The sequence below is a fragment of the Giraffa tippelskirchi genome, chromosome 4 (genome assembly GCF_054371585.1).
Source record: "Giraffa tippelskirchi isolate mGirTip1 chromosome 4, T2T-mGirTip1v1.2.pri, whole genome shotgun sequence".
Classification (NCBI taxonomy): domain Eukaryota; kingdom Metazoa; phylum Chordata; class Mammalia; order Artiodactyla; family Giraffidae; genus Giraffa; species Giraffa tippelskirchi.
This window is the reverse complement of record NC_137278.1, coordinates 155,772,714-155,788,586: the sequence shown is the minus strand read 5'-3', so window position 1 is coordinate 155,788,586 and position 15,873 is coordinate 155,772,714. Positions and strand designations below refer to the sequence as shown.

General features: G+C 47.2%; 1 protein-coding gene and 1 pseudogene across 1 annotated transcript; both read right to left on the bottom strand.

Moving 5' to 3' along the window:
* LOC145545007 (uncharacterized) lies at positions 1–7,415 on the bottom strand. The gene is made up of 3 exons (XM_081588507.1): positions 6,506–7,415; positions 1,059–1,226; positions 1–217 (listed from the first exon to the last, which is right to left on the bottom strand). Exons 1-3 carry the CDS (start codon positions 6,937–6,939, stop codon positions 1–3), a joined length of 819 nt encoding a protein of 272 aa, XP_081444633.1. The 5' UTR covers positions 6,940–7,415.
* A 2,963-nt stretch (positions 7,416–10,378) lies between these two features.
* Positions 10,379–13,666, bottom strand: LOC145545672 (retinol dehydrogenase 16-like; annotated as a pseudogene).
* Positions 13,667–15,873: the final 2,207 nt, after the last annotated feature.

The window sequence follows — 15,873 nt, the reverse complement described above, 5'->3', positions numbered from 1 at the left end:
TTACAAGGCCTTAGCAGGCTGGGGGTTATGCCAGTACACCATGAAATCCACCAGGAAGCTGGGCAGGTAGCTCATGGGGAGGTAGATGAACTTGGCATCCCAGCCAGGTGAGTATCGGGTGCGGGGGTGGCAGGTGGTCAGGGCGTGCTCCATGCAGTCAGTCACCAAGAACAGATCCTGGCAGCAGGTTGTCTCCAACAAATCGACTGATTTCATACTGTCCAGAATGAGAAAGAATCCAGATATATTTCCCCTTCTGTCCATTCTGACTTAGGGATCAACTTATAGAGCAAAGTTTTTAAGAATCCCTAGACCGTCCATCTGGAGAAGGCAATGGCACCCCACTCCAGTACTCTTGCCTGGAAAATCCCATGGGTGGAGGAACCTGGTAGGCTGCAGACCCATGGGGTCGCTAGGAGTCGGACACGACTGAGCGACTTCACTTTCACTTTTCCCTTTCATGCACTGGAGAAGGAAATGGCAACCCACTCCAGTATTCTTGCCTGGAGAATCCCAGGGATGGCGGAGCCTGGTGGGCTGCCGTCTATGGAGTTGCACAGAGTCGGACACGACTGAAGCGACTTAGCAGCAGCAGCAGTAGCAGACCGTCCATCTTGAATCAACCTATATTCTCAAATGAGTGCCCCAATTCTTACACCAGGAGCAATGGTTCCACATGAAGTCACCTCTAACTCTATTCCTGAGAATATCTGGACTACACAAACTGCAGGTGTCTACAAACAGTAAATCTGAGGACATGAAAATCAGCTGTTCTAATGCCAGCTTGCCATGACTACACAGGGTCTTCCCTCTCTGTCTTCAGTGTCCTCCCAAAATAATAAGGGGTTCAGGGAGACAGTGGTCCCCATGTCTACCAAGCCTGGAGACTTTTCCTAGATCATCAGGTGACTACATGGAATCCTGGGGACAGAGCCCATGTCCCCACTATGTGGGTGACTCAGAGCCTGGAGGATGGACATGATACTGAAGGAAGCGCTAATGACCCACCCAGGCTTCCAGACAAGGGTTTACTTCTCTCCCCAAGGTCCATAGCTCACTCACGGTTAGCCATGAACTTCTCTCCATAGAGTTCCTTGATCTCTGGGCTGGCCTGATTCCATGATGTCTGGAGGCTCTGAGAAAGTTCCTTAGGGCTGGTCACTGTGGTCTTGAAAAAACCAGGCTCGATCATAACCACCTTCACCCCAAAGTAGGAGAGCTCCCTCCTGCAAGGCAAACAGGCAGAGGGGCAAGGACTTCAGAGGTCTTCCAACATAAACACAAAACACACCAAAAATTGGTAAGATACCAAGAAAAACTGCAGTGGGATTAGCAGGGAACGCTGGGAGGTTGTGAAGTACAGAAAGCCAAAGGGAGAAATCTAATGATGCTGTTATTCTGAATAGAGTTTGAATATTTTTCCAAATATTTTTACACATGTGCCTACACCTCTAAATCCTACCAGTTGTGTTCCAAGGTACTGCTTAAGTACCATTTCCTCATATTCCCGTCACATCCAATTGATCACCAAACTTTTTCTATTTTATCTGCTCCATACTCCTCAATTTCCTCTCTTCCTCTCCTAACTGGTCTACTTCCTGGCCATCTATCAGCCGGACTGTTCTAACTGTCCCCTAAATATCATCTCTTTACCTGAGTATACCCTTCCCCCACATTTGGAGCTATTTTCAGCCCTACAGCAGGTAGGGTCTCTACTGCTGATATGATTAATTGGTTCCCTTGATTAATTGCTTCCATGAAGTTACACTGCCTGCAAGGCTCCCCCTACCTAATATTATAGCAGCAATAAATGTGGATCATGCTGTAGCCAATTATATCAGTGACAATTCTGCCTCACTTTCAGACAGTGGGACATCATCCAGGGCAAAGTAAGTTCATTCAAACTCTACAGTCATGGAGCCCATCCTGACATCAAGAACTTAGAAAGGAGCATCCCAAGGAATGTCTGGTAAAGTAAGAGAGACGATTACAGAAAAAAGAGCTCCAGTCAATGATGAAAGGAACACTGTGAAAGGCTCCCCCAGAAGCACAGAGGCAGGAGGACCAAGGTGGGCAGTCTGTCTCAGGCCATTACCTGAGGGAGTCTGAGAAGGCCTCCACGCCATACTTGGACATGCAATAGCCTCCACCCAAGAGGGCCACCCGGCCCATGATGCTGGAGACATTGACCACACAGCCCCTCGCCTTCCGCACCAGGGGCAGCAGACTCAGGGTCACATCAATCACCCCCAACAGGTTCACGTCCAGAATCTTCATGAAGTCCTGTTTGGTCAGCCACTCATTGGGTGCAGTGGGCATGGAGATGCCTGCATTATTCACCAGACCCCAGAGTCCTGGAAACAGTGAAGGCAAGAGGGCAACACTGTGCTGGGCCCAGCAATGAGGACCCTGTCACGGTGCCAAGTCACCTTCTGACCCGGGAGGGCTTTAGGAGAGAGGCTGCAGGGGGAGCGGCTGGAGCAGAGACTACCATGCTCCTGGGGGTTTGTGGAGACCAGACCCTGCAAACAGTGGGAAGACAGAAGGCAAGCCTCCCTCCTGACTCAGTCTTCACACCCCACCCACTGCCTGGTGACAGGGAACCCGGTGACAAGGAACCAGAGTTGATGAAGGCAGGTATTGAGCTTCAGGAAATCTAGTGTGTCTATAGTCTGGAACTTGAGAATGAAATTTTGAGTTTTTATAATCCATGCTGGCTTTGCAGACAGTATAATATTCCTCTGACTTTTCAGATTTTCTGACTGAGTGTTCAACACCTAGTATAAAGGAAAGAGAGGAAAACAGAGAGAAACAATGAGGAATGAAGGGAAATAGAGGAAGGAAGAAGAAAACAGATAAAAGACAAAAATAAAAAGTTGAATGAAGGTTAAAGGCAGATTGGTTAAGGAAAACAGACCTGAAACCCCAGGTTTCGGGGAGCTGGTTAGGGACATGGTATTGACTTGTAGGGCCTGGCCTTGAAGCACCAGCATCAATATTGGGTTCAGTTCAGTTCAGTCTCTCAGTCGCATTTGACTCTTTGCGACCCCATGAACCACAGCACGCCAGGCTTCACTGTCCATCACCAACTCCCGGAGTCCACCCAAACCCATGTCCATTGAGTTGGTGATGCCATCCAACCATCTCATCCTCTGTCGTCCCCTTCTCCTCCTGCCCTCAATCTTTCCCAACATCAGGGTCTTTTCCAATGAGTCAGCTCTTCAAGTCAAGTGGCCAAGGTATTGGAGCTTCAGCTTCAGCACCAGTCCTTCCAATGAACACCCGGGACGGATCTCCTTTAGGATGAACTGGTTGGATCTCCTTGCAGCCCAAGGGACTCTCAAGAGTCTTATCCAATACCACAGTTCAAAAGCATCAATTCTTCGGCGCTCAGCTTTCTTTATAGTCCAGCTCTCACATCCTTACATGACCACTGGAAAAACCATAGCCTTGACTAGACGGACTTTTGTTGCAAAGTAATGCCTCTGCTTTTTAATATGCTATCTAGGTTGGTCATAACTTTCCTTCCAAGAAGTAAGCGTCTTTTAATTTCATGGCTGCAATCACCATCCGCAATGATTTTAGAGCCCAGAAAAACAAAGTCAGCCACTGTTTCCACTGTTTCCCCATCTATCTGCCATGAAGTGATGGGACCAGATACCATGATCTTAGTTTTCTGAATGTTGAGCTTTAAGCCAACTTTTTCACTCTCCTCTTTCACTTTCATCAAGAGGCTCTTTAGTTCTTCTTCACTTTCTGCCATAAGAGTGGTGTCATCTGCGTATCTGAGGTTATTGATATTTCTCTCAGCCATCTTGATTCCAGCTTGTGCTTCCTCCAGCCCGGCGTTTCTCATGATGTACTCTGTATATAAGTTAAATAAGCAGGGTGACAATATACAGCCTTGACGTACTCCTTTTCCTATTTGGAACCAGTCTGTTGTTCCATGTCCAGTTCTAACTGTTGCTTCCTGATCTGCATACAGGTTTCTCAAGAGACAGGTCAGGTGGTCTGGTATTCCCATCTCTTTCAGAATTTTCCACAGTTTCTTGTGATCCACACAGTCAAAGGCTTTGGCATAGTCAATAAAGCTGAAATAGATGTTTTTCTCGAACCATCTTGCTTTTTTGATGATCCAGCGGATGTTGGCAATTTGATGTCTGGCTCCTCTGCCTTTTCTAAAACCAGCTTGAACATCTGGAAGTTCATGTTCACGTATTGCTGAAGCCTGGCTTGGAGAATTTTAAGCATTACTTTACTAGCATGTGAGATGAGTGCAATTGTGTGGTAGTTTGAGCATTCTTGGCATTGCTTTTCTTTGGGATTGGAATGAAAACTGACCTTTTCCAGTCCTGTGGCCACTGCTGAGTTTTCCAAATTTGCTGGCATATTGAGTGCAGCACTTTCAAAGCATCATCTTTCAGGATTTGAAATAGCACAACTGGAAATCCATCACCTCCACTAGCTTTGTTCATAGTGATGCTTCCTAAGGCCCACTTGACTTCACATTCCAGAATGTCTGGCTCTAGGTGAGTGATCACACCGTCATGATTATCTGGGTCGTGAAGATCTTTTTTGTACAATTCTTCTGTGTATTCTTGCCACCTCTTCTTAATATCCTCTGCTTCTGTTAGGTCCCTACCATTTGTGTCCTTTATTGAGCCCATCTTTTCATGAAATATTCCCTTGGTATCTCTAATTTTCTTGAAGAGATCTCTAGTCTTTCCCATCCTATTGTTTTCCTCTATTTCTTTGCATTGATCGCTGAGGAAGTCTTTCTTATCTCTCCTTGCTATTCTTTGGAAGTCTGCATTCAGATCGGTATATCTTTCCTTTTCTCCTTTGCTTTTCGCTTCCCTTCTTTTCACAGCTATTTGTAAGGCCTCCTCAGACAGCCATTTTGCTTTTTTGCATTTCTTTTTCTTGAGGATGATCTTGACTCCTGTCTCTTGTACAATGTCACGAACCTCCATCCATAGTTCATCGGGCATTCTGTCTATCAGATCTAGTCCCTTAAATCCATTTCTCGTTTCCCGTGTATAGTCATAAGGGATTTGATTTAGGTCATACCTGAATGGTCTAGTGAATTATGTTCCTACAAAACAATAATATGTTCCTACAACACAGTATTGAATTATGTTCCTACAAAAATTTGAGAATTCAGTGGGTAGGTTTTCAGGAGAAGCCATGTTTCCCCAAATAGGAAATACATGCTTTCCCAGAAAAATCTACCTTCTTCCTCCCACAAGAGGCCACTCTGGCCCCAGTTCCCTCAGATTACAGGTTGCCTAGCTTCATGGGAACCTGTCTGTGAGACACAAAGACACATCAAGAAGTTAAAAACTTATCAACTAACAGAACTCAGGGCAGAACAGCAGGGTCAGGGTGGTTGGGAACAGGGTGATGGAATAAACACACAGAATTAGTCCCTCCACTGCTCAGCACCAAGCCTTCCCTGGTAGGAAAGTATATTCCCCATTATATGATCAAAGATCAAATTAATACATGTGTTTAGAGCTTAGGGAATTGGGTAGAAAGAAGTTTACCTAGACATCATTTATGTTCAAGGCAATGAATAAAATGTGGGAACCAACTACATTCATACCATGAGGTACTTTTCATGAAGTAGAGCTATTCTAAAGAATACAATGTTCTTAATCATTATTCATTATGTTTTTGAACACATTTTTGTTACCTGCAAAATTGTTCACATTCTTTCACTGGAAAATTAGGAAAGAGACTATGTCCAAAATGTACTATCATGTATGTCAAAATGTTATCAGCACTTATCTGTGGGTGGTGGGATTTGGGGTGATTTGGTTTTCATCCACATACTTTTCCCACTGCCCACAGTGTCATGTTTTAAATCTATATTTAGATAAATTAAAGTTCTTTCCTTCTCCCAAAAAACACAGGCACAACTATAGTACCACAAAGAAACACATCACACATAGGGAAAAACAAAGAAAAGAGAATGTGACCCCACAGTAGTTTTCAGGCCTTCCTTAGGCAACTCCTGAGAGTTCAGTGTCATCACCAAAAATGGGTGACATTAAACCTCGAGTAGCCTGGCTATGGGTCACCAGTAAGACCATGTTCAGCTGCTGAGAACACAGCTCAGCTCCAACCCTGCCCCCAGCCACCCATGCAGCCTTCCAGCCAGAGTCCCCCTCTCCACCCCTCCTCCAGACAGTCCACCCTGATTACACTGCAAACACAATAGCAAGAAATGCAGACTTTCTGCTGAGATGGGAGGGGACACCAGACAGGTAATCTGCAAGGACACAGTATCATCAGGGAAATCTCTCCCCCAAACTACAGAGCCTCACGGTCAGGAGGTGGGTGTGGGGGGTGGAAGAAGTTTGGCTGCTCAGCTGAGTGAGGTGAAGAAGGCAGGTAGGACTTCAAGTCATGGAAACAGCTTGGAACGCTCCCCAGGGAGCTGACAACTGGTGTCCCCTCACACAGAGAGAAGAAATAAACAAACAAGAAATCTGGGTGTTACCTCTGTCCCCCACATGCTCCTTCACCCACTTGGTGGCCGCAGTGACACTCTCTGTCTTGGTGACGTCCAGGATCACCGTCTGCAGTCTGTCTGAAGTCTGGTACCTCAGCTGCTCGGCCCCCTGCTCCGTCAGACACGCAGCCAGGACCCTCAAGCCTCTCAGTTCCAGTTGTCTGGCCAGCAGTTTCCCGAAGTCCGAGTAACAGCCCGTGATGAAGACAAACTTGTCCTGGAGGTGGGTCACCCCCTGCCTCTCTTGCTCCCAGCGCAGGAGGTAGTACAGGCCCACAGGGACCGCCAGGTACAGCTACATGGCCTCTTACAGGACAGACACACACAGCCTGGAGTGAAATAGAGTGGCTAGTGATCAGACAGGACAAATTAAGCACACACAGGATTACTGTTGGCAAACCAGGTTCCAGGGCCTTTGGCATGGAGTTCTCAAGATTGTCCTGTTCACCCTTTCCAGTGAGTATGACTGACTCTAACCCCAATGCTCGCTCTATGGTACATTTGTATTTGTATTTGGTACATATGTATTTGATACATAATAGATGTCAATATAATAACGACACAGTCCCTTAAGGATGACAATAGGTTTCCCAAGCACCTCTGTCTGGTCCTCTCACTCTTCCCTCTTTGCCTCTGCCCACCTCTCTCCTCTCCATCCCCACCCCCTCACATTGGAATCCACACGTGGCACGGTTCCATGGCTCACGACTATCTTCTTCCCTTTGTCCCCTTCAAGTCTGGGACCTGAGCCTCCCAGATCTAAAGAATATTCTTTGAAGGGAATATACTGAGATTCATGATAAACATGGCTTCAAAACCCAGTTCGTCTGCCAACTAGCTGTGTGGCTTAGATTCTGACCTGATTTCCTCCTCTGGCTAGGCTCACAGAATTCCCTCCTGAAAGACTAAGTCCCCCTGAGCCTCTCTAAGATTAGAAGGAGAAGGCAAAGGAGAATAAGGTCTCACCTGGTTCCCTGGACCAGAAAGGTGTTCAGAAGAGCAGTGGGGGTGTCTGAGGCAATGAGAAGGAACACAAAGGGAATGAGGGGACACAGGCAATGGTGAGACTTCTCCCAGATGCTGGGACAGGTCTTGGAAGGACTCACACAAAGCTGCTCTAACAGTTGTTCCCCTTTTACTCCATGAACATGCCCTGCCCACGGCCCCGGGTGCCCGCCTTCATTGGTTTCTCCCTTCTGTGCTCAAACCCTGCCCAGCCCAGCACCACACCCAGAATCCTGACCACTCAGACACTGAGAAGAGACTGATTTGAACCTTGACAAGCATTAATTGGAATTCTAACTCTCCCAAGCGGGGAGATCTATAAACCACAATAATGGAAAGGAATAATTTCAGTTTGTATTAGCGTGACAGTGGAAAGGAGGAGGGAGCTGACCCCTCAGGAGACTAAAGAAAGGACCTGAAACTGGACCCCAGAACAGCTGTGCATGGAGGAGTTCACAGTGAGAGGGAAGATACCATCCAGTAACAGGGGTGGACCACCAGGGTCGTGGGGCTGGAGAGAGGGGCAGGGACAGAAGGAGCCGGGGTCAGTGCCCTGGGCATCTCCTCACCATTCACGTTTATCACAGCTCCGACTCCAAGTAAGGAAAGAAAACGGACCCTGGGAGGAAGGAGAGGCTTCCCCAAGGACGCAGAGTCTCAGATGCTCTTGGAACCAATCCCAGCAACCAACGACAAAGAGCAGACGGCAGATTAGCCTTTACTGGTCATTTCCACATGCAGGAAGCTGACTGTCGTCCTGAAAGGGGTTTTCCCTCAGGTGGGAGTCGGCAGCAGTAATGGAAAAGATAGTCCTGCAGAAACCAGCCTGTGCATGCTTCCTGGATCACCAGCAGGACCCTCCTACAGGGGCTCCCCAAAGGGTGAGGAGAAAGAAGGCCAGGATGTACAATGGAGCCCTGGAAATTGTCAGGAAGTTAGGGGGATATGCAAGTCCTATACAAACACTAACCCTGCTAAGGGAGAAGGTTGTGGTTTCTTTGTTGAAAGAAATGAGATTTTTCTTTTCTCAATAACCATGAATCCCTCCATCATAACTTCCCAAGGGGCCTTTCACCAGACACATCCCAGCTTTCACCCCATCTGCTTCCCTTTTGTGAATCTGAAAGTAATGTGATGACTCATTGGGGTCTCAGGAGCTTCAGACTACATTCTGGGTGGGAACAGCCACAGGAAAGTCAAGAGAGAAGAGAGAAGGAGTCTTGGTGACACTCACTCACCTGAGAGCTGCAATGGGCAGAACAAGAAATCTCTGAAACATGAACCTTGCTGGGAGACTCACTGATATAAATCTCTGAAGGGAAGTTCTTCAAGGGAGAGCTGCCCTTTGTACTAAGGCAGCACATGTCTGAGCTTCCTCTGAATTGGAGAGACGAGGGGCACCCCCTGGTGATGCCCTGCAGAATGTCATGAGATGCACTTGTCAAGACTCAGGGCCACACACAATTCCTCCATCCCACCCAGGAAGGGTCCTGTGAAGAGGGGAACGCATCCGTAACAGCGGGAGGTGATAGGACTGGGGTTGAGAGTTAATTGTGCAATTTTTTCCAGCCATACATGGATGCTGTCCCACTACGTGGTGACATAACGCTGCCTTCCAGTGCTGAAGTTCTGGCCCTTGGAAGGATTGAGGATTGGGAGTGGGGAGTCACTGACCACATTCAGCTCACAGTGGGCCAGGATGGCCAAAGCAAAAAGTAACCACAGCTTTCTATGGCCCTACCATGAATGTTCATAGTATGGGTTCCTGCCCCTGCACACATCCATCAGACCAGACCTTCTTCCCTCCCCAAGGAAGGTGGCCTGGAAAGAGGGGGAAAGGGGCTCTGCTGAGGGTCCAGGCTGAGGACTTGAGCTGGTGTCCTCTGCACTTCCTTTTAATGCACCTGTTGTTCGGCCTCGTCTGAACTGGAGCCCTTGAGTCACCGTCCACACTGTCCGCCATGACTTCCATCTCAGTGCAGCCTTCGCCCCCTACCCTGGCCCCTGTGTAGGATCAGCAAGGAGGGTCATGGGGTTTAACATCACAAGCTCTCTACAATCTGAAGAGGATTCCTGGAGCTGAGTCCCAACATCCTGAATCATACCTTCCAGGCATAAGTTTAATCAAAGATCTTTATTTGATTTCCGTTGCTTTGGTATGTCTGGCTCGGTGTGTGTGTATGTGTGTGTGTTTAAATAATAATATGAAAATCTGAAGTCTTCAGATCAAGCATGATGTTCTAGGTCTGCATCTGAGTCGGGGACAGGGAGTGACCTGAGAGCCTGACACCACAGCCTTGAAGGACTCAGAGACTCTTGAGGATCCTCCTGGTCATGTGGACTCCCCAGCAGTCCCCTGTCTGACACCAAGCACTCAGAACAGCTTGGAGTTGCAGTGTCACTGCAACCCTATCCTCACTCTGCTCTCCTTCCTTAGTAATGCCATGGCTATCTCTCCTCTGTGAACACCCTCCTTGCCTGTGGACACAGCTTCCACACATTTAGAAGTGACCTCTCCCTGCAGCCCCTGGAGTCTCTCACCCACAGCTATGATGCAGTAGCTCCCTTGATTAGTTACTTCATGGAGACCCTCCCCACAGGGCTCCTGAAACCTATATATGTAGCAGTTAAGCACATGGAAGGACTGCACAGTCAAGTCATTTCAGTTCCGATTCTTCCTCCAAAATAGGGTGAGTGTGGGCCCTCATGTAGGCAGTAATATGTTCAATCAAACTCCTTAGTCCTCAGACCCAACTGGACACCAAATAGATGAAAAGCTTCTTCCCAGTGAAAAACCTATACAGAGTGAAACGGACATGGAAGGAACGGTTTCCAGAGAGAGGAAACCCCTGAAAATCACTGTCCTGCAACCACAGAAGCAGGAAGAGAGGACATCCATTCAGGCTGTAACCTGAGGGAGTCTGAAAAGTTCTCCACGCCATACTTGGACATGCAGTCGCTTCCAAAGGACACCTGACCCGCGACACTGGAGACATTGACCGCACGGGCCCCTCGCCTTCTGCACCAGGGGCAGCAGACTCAGGGTCACTTCCATCAGCCCCTAACAGGTTTACGTCCAGAATCTTCACAATATCATCCACTCATTCGGTGGGGTGGATGTGGAGTTGCCGGCATTATTCACCAGACCCCAGAGTCCTAGGAAGATTGAGGGTGAGAGGGCAACAGTGTGTTCAACCCAGGAGCGAGGACCCAGCCTAGGAGCCAAATTACCTTCCAACACGAGGAAGGCTTAAGGAGAGAAGCTGCAGGGGGAGCCTCTGGGACGGAGACCACCATGCTCCAGTGGGTTTGGGGAAACCCTGTGAGCAGTGGGAGGACAGAAGGTGTGCTATCCTCCTGACTCTGTCTTCATAGTCCAGCCCACTGCCTGGTGACAAGGAACTAACACCTCAGAGTTGATGAAGGCAAGGACTGACGAAAATGAAATAAAATGGATCCATAGTCAGGAAGTCGGTGTGAGAAATTTCACAGTCCCTGTTGTCCTCCTGGACATTATAAATATCCCATTAGATATTCAGATTCTCTGACAGCTTTGGGACTGATCCTCAACAGCTACTCTGTGGGGAAGAGAGGAAAACATAGAGAGACAATGAGGTTAGAGGGGATGAGAGAAAGAATATTAAATAAAAGGGAAAAAATGGTGAGTAAAGTCTGGGTGCAGTTTGGTTCAGTAAAATACACCTGAAATCCAGATTTGGGGAAATACATTGACAAGCCTGGTATTGACTTCTTGGACATGGGCTTGAAACGCTCTCATCAACATTGAACTACATTCCTAAAGGATTCTAAGGAATTCCTTCAAGGGGTAGTGTTTCAGAGGGAGGCAGATATGCCTCTATTAACCACCATCACCGAAACTGGAATTTACACTTTGCCCCAGAAAAATCCACCCTCTCTCCTACCATAGGAAGCCACATAGGCCCCAGTTCCCTCCCTCAAGTGCTGATCAGTCCCCTCTGATCACAGTTGCCCAGCTTCATGGAAAACTGCTAGGAGAAACAAAGACAAATATCAAGAACTTAAAGATGTATCAACTAACAGAACTCAGGGCAGAAGAGTAGGGTCAGGGCAGTTGGGAACAGGGTGTCAGAATTATTAACACACATAATTAGTCCCTCCCCTGCTCAGCAGCAAGTCTGCCCTTGTAGGAATGTTCATCCGCCAGCCATATTTGACCAAAGATCAAATTAATATGCATGACTAGAGAGTAGGGAATTGGGTAGAAAGTTTACCAAGACATCATTTATGTTGAATACAATGAATAAAATGTGGGAAGCTATTAAATTCACGCCATGAGGTACTTTGTACTAAGCAGTGTTGTTCTAAAGAATACAATATTCTCCATTTAGAGAAGAGGTAATGCCTATCCTTCTAAAACTCTTTTAAAAAATTGCAGAGGAAAGAACACTTCCAAACTCATTCTATGAGGCCACCATCACCCTGATACCAAACCCAGACAAAGACAACACAAAAAAAGAAAACTACAGGTCAATATCAATGATGAACATAGATGCAAAAATCCTCAATGAAACTTTAGAAAACAGAATTCAACAGCACACCAAAAAGCTCATACACCATGATCAAGTTAGGTTTATTCCAGGGATGCAAGGATTCTTCAATATATGCAAATCAATCAATGTGATACACCATATTAACAAATTGAAAGATAAAAACCATATGATAATCTCAACAGATGCAGAAAAAGCCTTTGACAAAATTCAGCACCCATTTATGATTAAAACTCTTCAAAAAATGGGCACAGAAGGAACGTACCTCAACATAGTAAAGGCCATACATGATAAGCCTACAGCAAATATTATTCTCAGTGATAAAAAACTGAAAGCATATCCCCTAGGATCAGGAACAAGACAAGGGTGTCCACTTTAGCCACTATTATTCAACATAGTTCTGGATGTCTTAGCTATAACAATCAATATTCTCAATCCAATATTCTCAATTATATTGAGAATACAATATTCTCAATCATTATTTATTCTGTTTCTAAGAAATTTTTGTTACCTATAAAATTGTTCACCTTCTTTCAGTGGGAAATTTGGAAAAAGACTATGTCCAAAATGTAATATTATGTATGCCAAAATGTTATGAGCACTTATCTGTGGGTGGTGGGATTTGGGGTGATTTGGTTTTTATCCACATACTTTTCCCACTGTCCACAGTGTCATGTTTTAAATCTATACTTAGATAAATTAAAGTTCTTTCTTTCTCCCATAAAAAACAGGCACAGTTGTAGATACACACACTCACAAAAAAAAAAAAAAGAGAGAGAGAGAGACAGAAAGTAACCTCACAGTAGTTTACAGGCCTTCCTTAGACAACTCTTGAGATTCAGTGTCATCACTGAAAATGGGTGGCATTTAAACCCAAGCCAGATGACTCTGGGTCGCCACCAAGAACAAGATCAAGTGCTGAGAACACAGACCAGCCCCAGCCCTGCCCCAACCACCCATGCAGCCTTCCAGCCAGAGTCCCCACCTCCACACCTCCTCCAGAAAGTATGCCCTGATCACCCTGTTCACACAACAGCAAGAAACCCGGACCTTCTGCTGAGAGAGGAGAGGATGCCAGACAGGAAGTCTTGTGAGGACACATTCTCATCAGGGAAATCTCTCCCCCAAACTGCAGAGTCTCAAGGTCAGGAGGTGGGGGAGGGAGAAGGAAGAGGCTGGGCTCATCTGCTGGTTGAAGGCAGGTAGGACTTCAACTTCTGGAAAACATCTTGAAACTCTCCTGGTTGCTGTCAAGGGTCTCCTCTTCAGAGAGAAAGAAGAAATAAACAAAAGAAATCTGGCTGGTGCCTCTGTCCCCTGTATGCTCCTTAATCTACTGGGTGGCCACAGTAATGCTTTCTGTCTTGGTGAAGTTCAGGATCACCATCGCCAGCCTTCAGACCTCTGGTTCCTGAGTTTTTCCACCCCTTGCTCTGGCACACACACACAGTCAATACCCTCAAGACACACAGGTCCATCTGCCTGGCTAGCAGTTCCCTGAAGCCCCAGTCAGAGCCTGTGATGAAGATGCACTTGTCCCAGATGTACTCATCTCCTGCTTCTCCTGGTATCAGCACATGAGGTATAGCAGGCCCAGGAGGACCACCAGGTACAGTCACACGGTTAGGGGACAGACACAGACAGGCGGGGGTGAACTAGAGTCTGGCTAGTGTTCAGACAGGTGGAGATAAGAACATGCACAATTATTATTGGCCAGTCAGCCTCAAGGCTCTACGGCGTAGAGTTCTCAAGATTCTTTCGTTCACCTTCCTTAGTGAGTATGACTGACTCTGATGATAGTGCATTTTCTTTAGTACATTAACCCATTTCTAATAGACACCATTGCATTTCCAACACAACCTGGCAGGGATGACAATACTTTCCCCTGTTACTTTTCGCTGGTCCTTCCACCCTTGCCTGTTTCTCTCTGCTCTGTTCTCTCCAGCCCCATGTCCACACATTTTAAGCCTTACATCCCAGGTTTCATGGTTCACAACTAAATTCTTCCCTTTTTCTTATTGAAGATTTTTTCTTATTGAAGCCAGGTTTCATGGTTCACAACTAAATTCTTCCCTTTTTCTTATTGAAGCCTGTGACTTGGGTCTCCAAATCTCATGAATTGTCTTACAAAGAGATATACTTGAAATAAACACGTGGCTTCAAAACCCAGTTCTCCTGCCAACAAGCTGTGTAACCCTGGGCAGCTGGCTTAGCCTCTGATCTGGTTTCCTCCTCTGGCTCAGCTCACAGAATTTCCTTCTGAAAGACTAAGTTCTGCCTCTCTAAGATTAGAAGGAAAATGCAAAAGAGAATAAGTTCGCTCCTGATGAAGTGGTTCTCTGGACCAGAAAGGTATTCAGAAGAGCAGTGGGGGTGTCTGAGGCAAAGAGAGGGGACTCAAAGGGAATGGGGGGGACACAGGCAATGGTGAGACTTTTCCCAGATGCTGGAATGGGTGTTGGAAGGACTCACACAAAGCTGCTGTAACAGTTGTGGCCCTTTTATTCCATGAAAATGCCCTGCTCACAGACCTGGGTGCCCAGCTCCATTGCCCTTTGCACTTCGGGTGCTCAGACCCTGCCCTGCCCAGCACACACCCAGAATCCATACTCTCAGACACTGAGAAAAGACTGACAGTAAAGACGAATTTGTACAGGGACCATGGGATAGGGAGTGTTCGACTCCCCTAAGCAGGGAGGACTGTAAACCCCCAAAATTTGAAATTAAGTGAGCTTCTATAAGGGTGATGGTGGAGAGGAGGAGGGAGCTGACCCTTCAGGGGACTGAAGAAAGGACCCAAGATTGGACCCCACAACATCTGTGCATGGAGGGAGGATACCATCCAGGAACAGGGGTGGGCCACCAGGGGCGTGGAGCTGGTTAGAGGGGCAAGGACAGAAGGAGCTGGGGTCAGTGCATTTATCACACTCACTGGCCACGTTTATCACAGCTCCGACTGCCAAGTCAGGAAAGATGACGGGCACTGGGTGGAAGGAGAGGCTTCCCCAAGGACACAGAGACTCAGATGCCCCTGGAGCCCATCCCAGCAGCCAACAAACTCTGAGAGGAAGACAGATTCAGCATTTAGTGGTTACTTCCACCTGCAAGGGGCCGACTGTCTTCCTGAAATTTTTGTCCCTCAGGTGGGAGTTGGTAATAGTAATGCAGAAACAATCAAGGATGAAGGATGTTCCCTGGAAACTGGCAGGGAGCCAGGGAGATATGAAAATCTTAGACAGACACAAATCCTACTAAGGGGTAGAGTCATGATGTTATTACTTGAAAGAAACAGGAGATTTTTTTTCTCAGTGAACACGAATTTCTTCAACCATAAATTCCAAAGGGGCCATGCAACAGACACATCCCAGCCCCCACACCATCAGCTTCCCTTTCGGGAATCCTGAAAGTAATATGATGGTTGTAGGGGGTCTCAGGAGCTTCAGACTGGGAACAACCACAGGAAGGTTGGAAGAGAGCAATAAGAAACAGGAGGCTGGGGTGACTCTCACTCACCTGGGAGCTGCAAGACCCAGAACAAGGAATCTTTCAGGGAGACTCACTGACAAAAATCTCTGCATCCTTGTCCTGGGGGCTGCAGCTGGGCCACATTCCAAGGCAGCAGCTGTCAAGCCTACACGCTCGGGAGCAGGGCTGTCCCTCCCTGGTGGTGCTCTCCCAGTCTCAGGAGGACCGCAGTCAAGACACAGGGCATTCCACACCCATCCCCTCATCTCCTCCCAGCAAGAGTCCTCTGAAGAGAGAGAGAGGCTTAGGAAACAAAGGGGGCTGGAAGGGGCTACGAGTGAGGGCTAACTGTGCAAC

Excerpts from the sequence above, each read along its gene's own strand:
- LOC145545007 (XM_081588507.1), bottom strand. The coding sequence starts at position 6,939 with ATGCCAAAGGCCCTGGAACCTGGTTTGCCAACAGTAATCCTGTGTGTG. Across the intron at positions 1,227-6,505 it reads GGAGCATGTGGGGGACAGAG|GAGGGAGCTCTCCTACTTTG; the intron begins GTAACACCCAGA and ends TTTGCCTTGCAG. Across the intron at positions 218-1,058 it reads AAGTTCATGGCTAACCGTGA|TATGAAATCAGTCGATTTGT; the intron begins GTGAGCTATGGA and ends CATTCTGGACAG.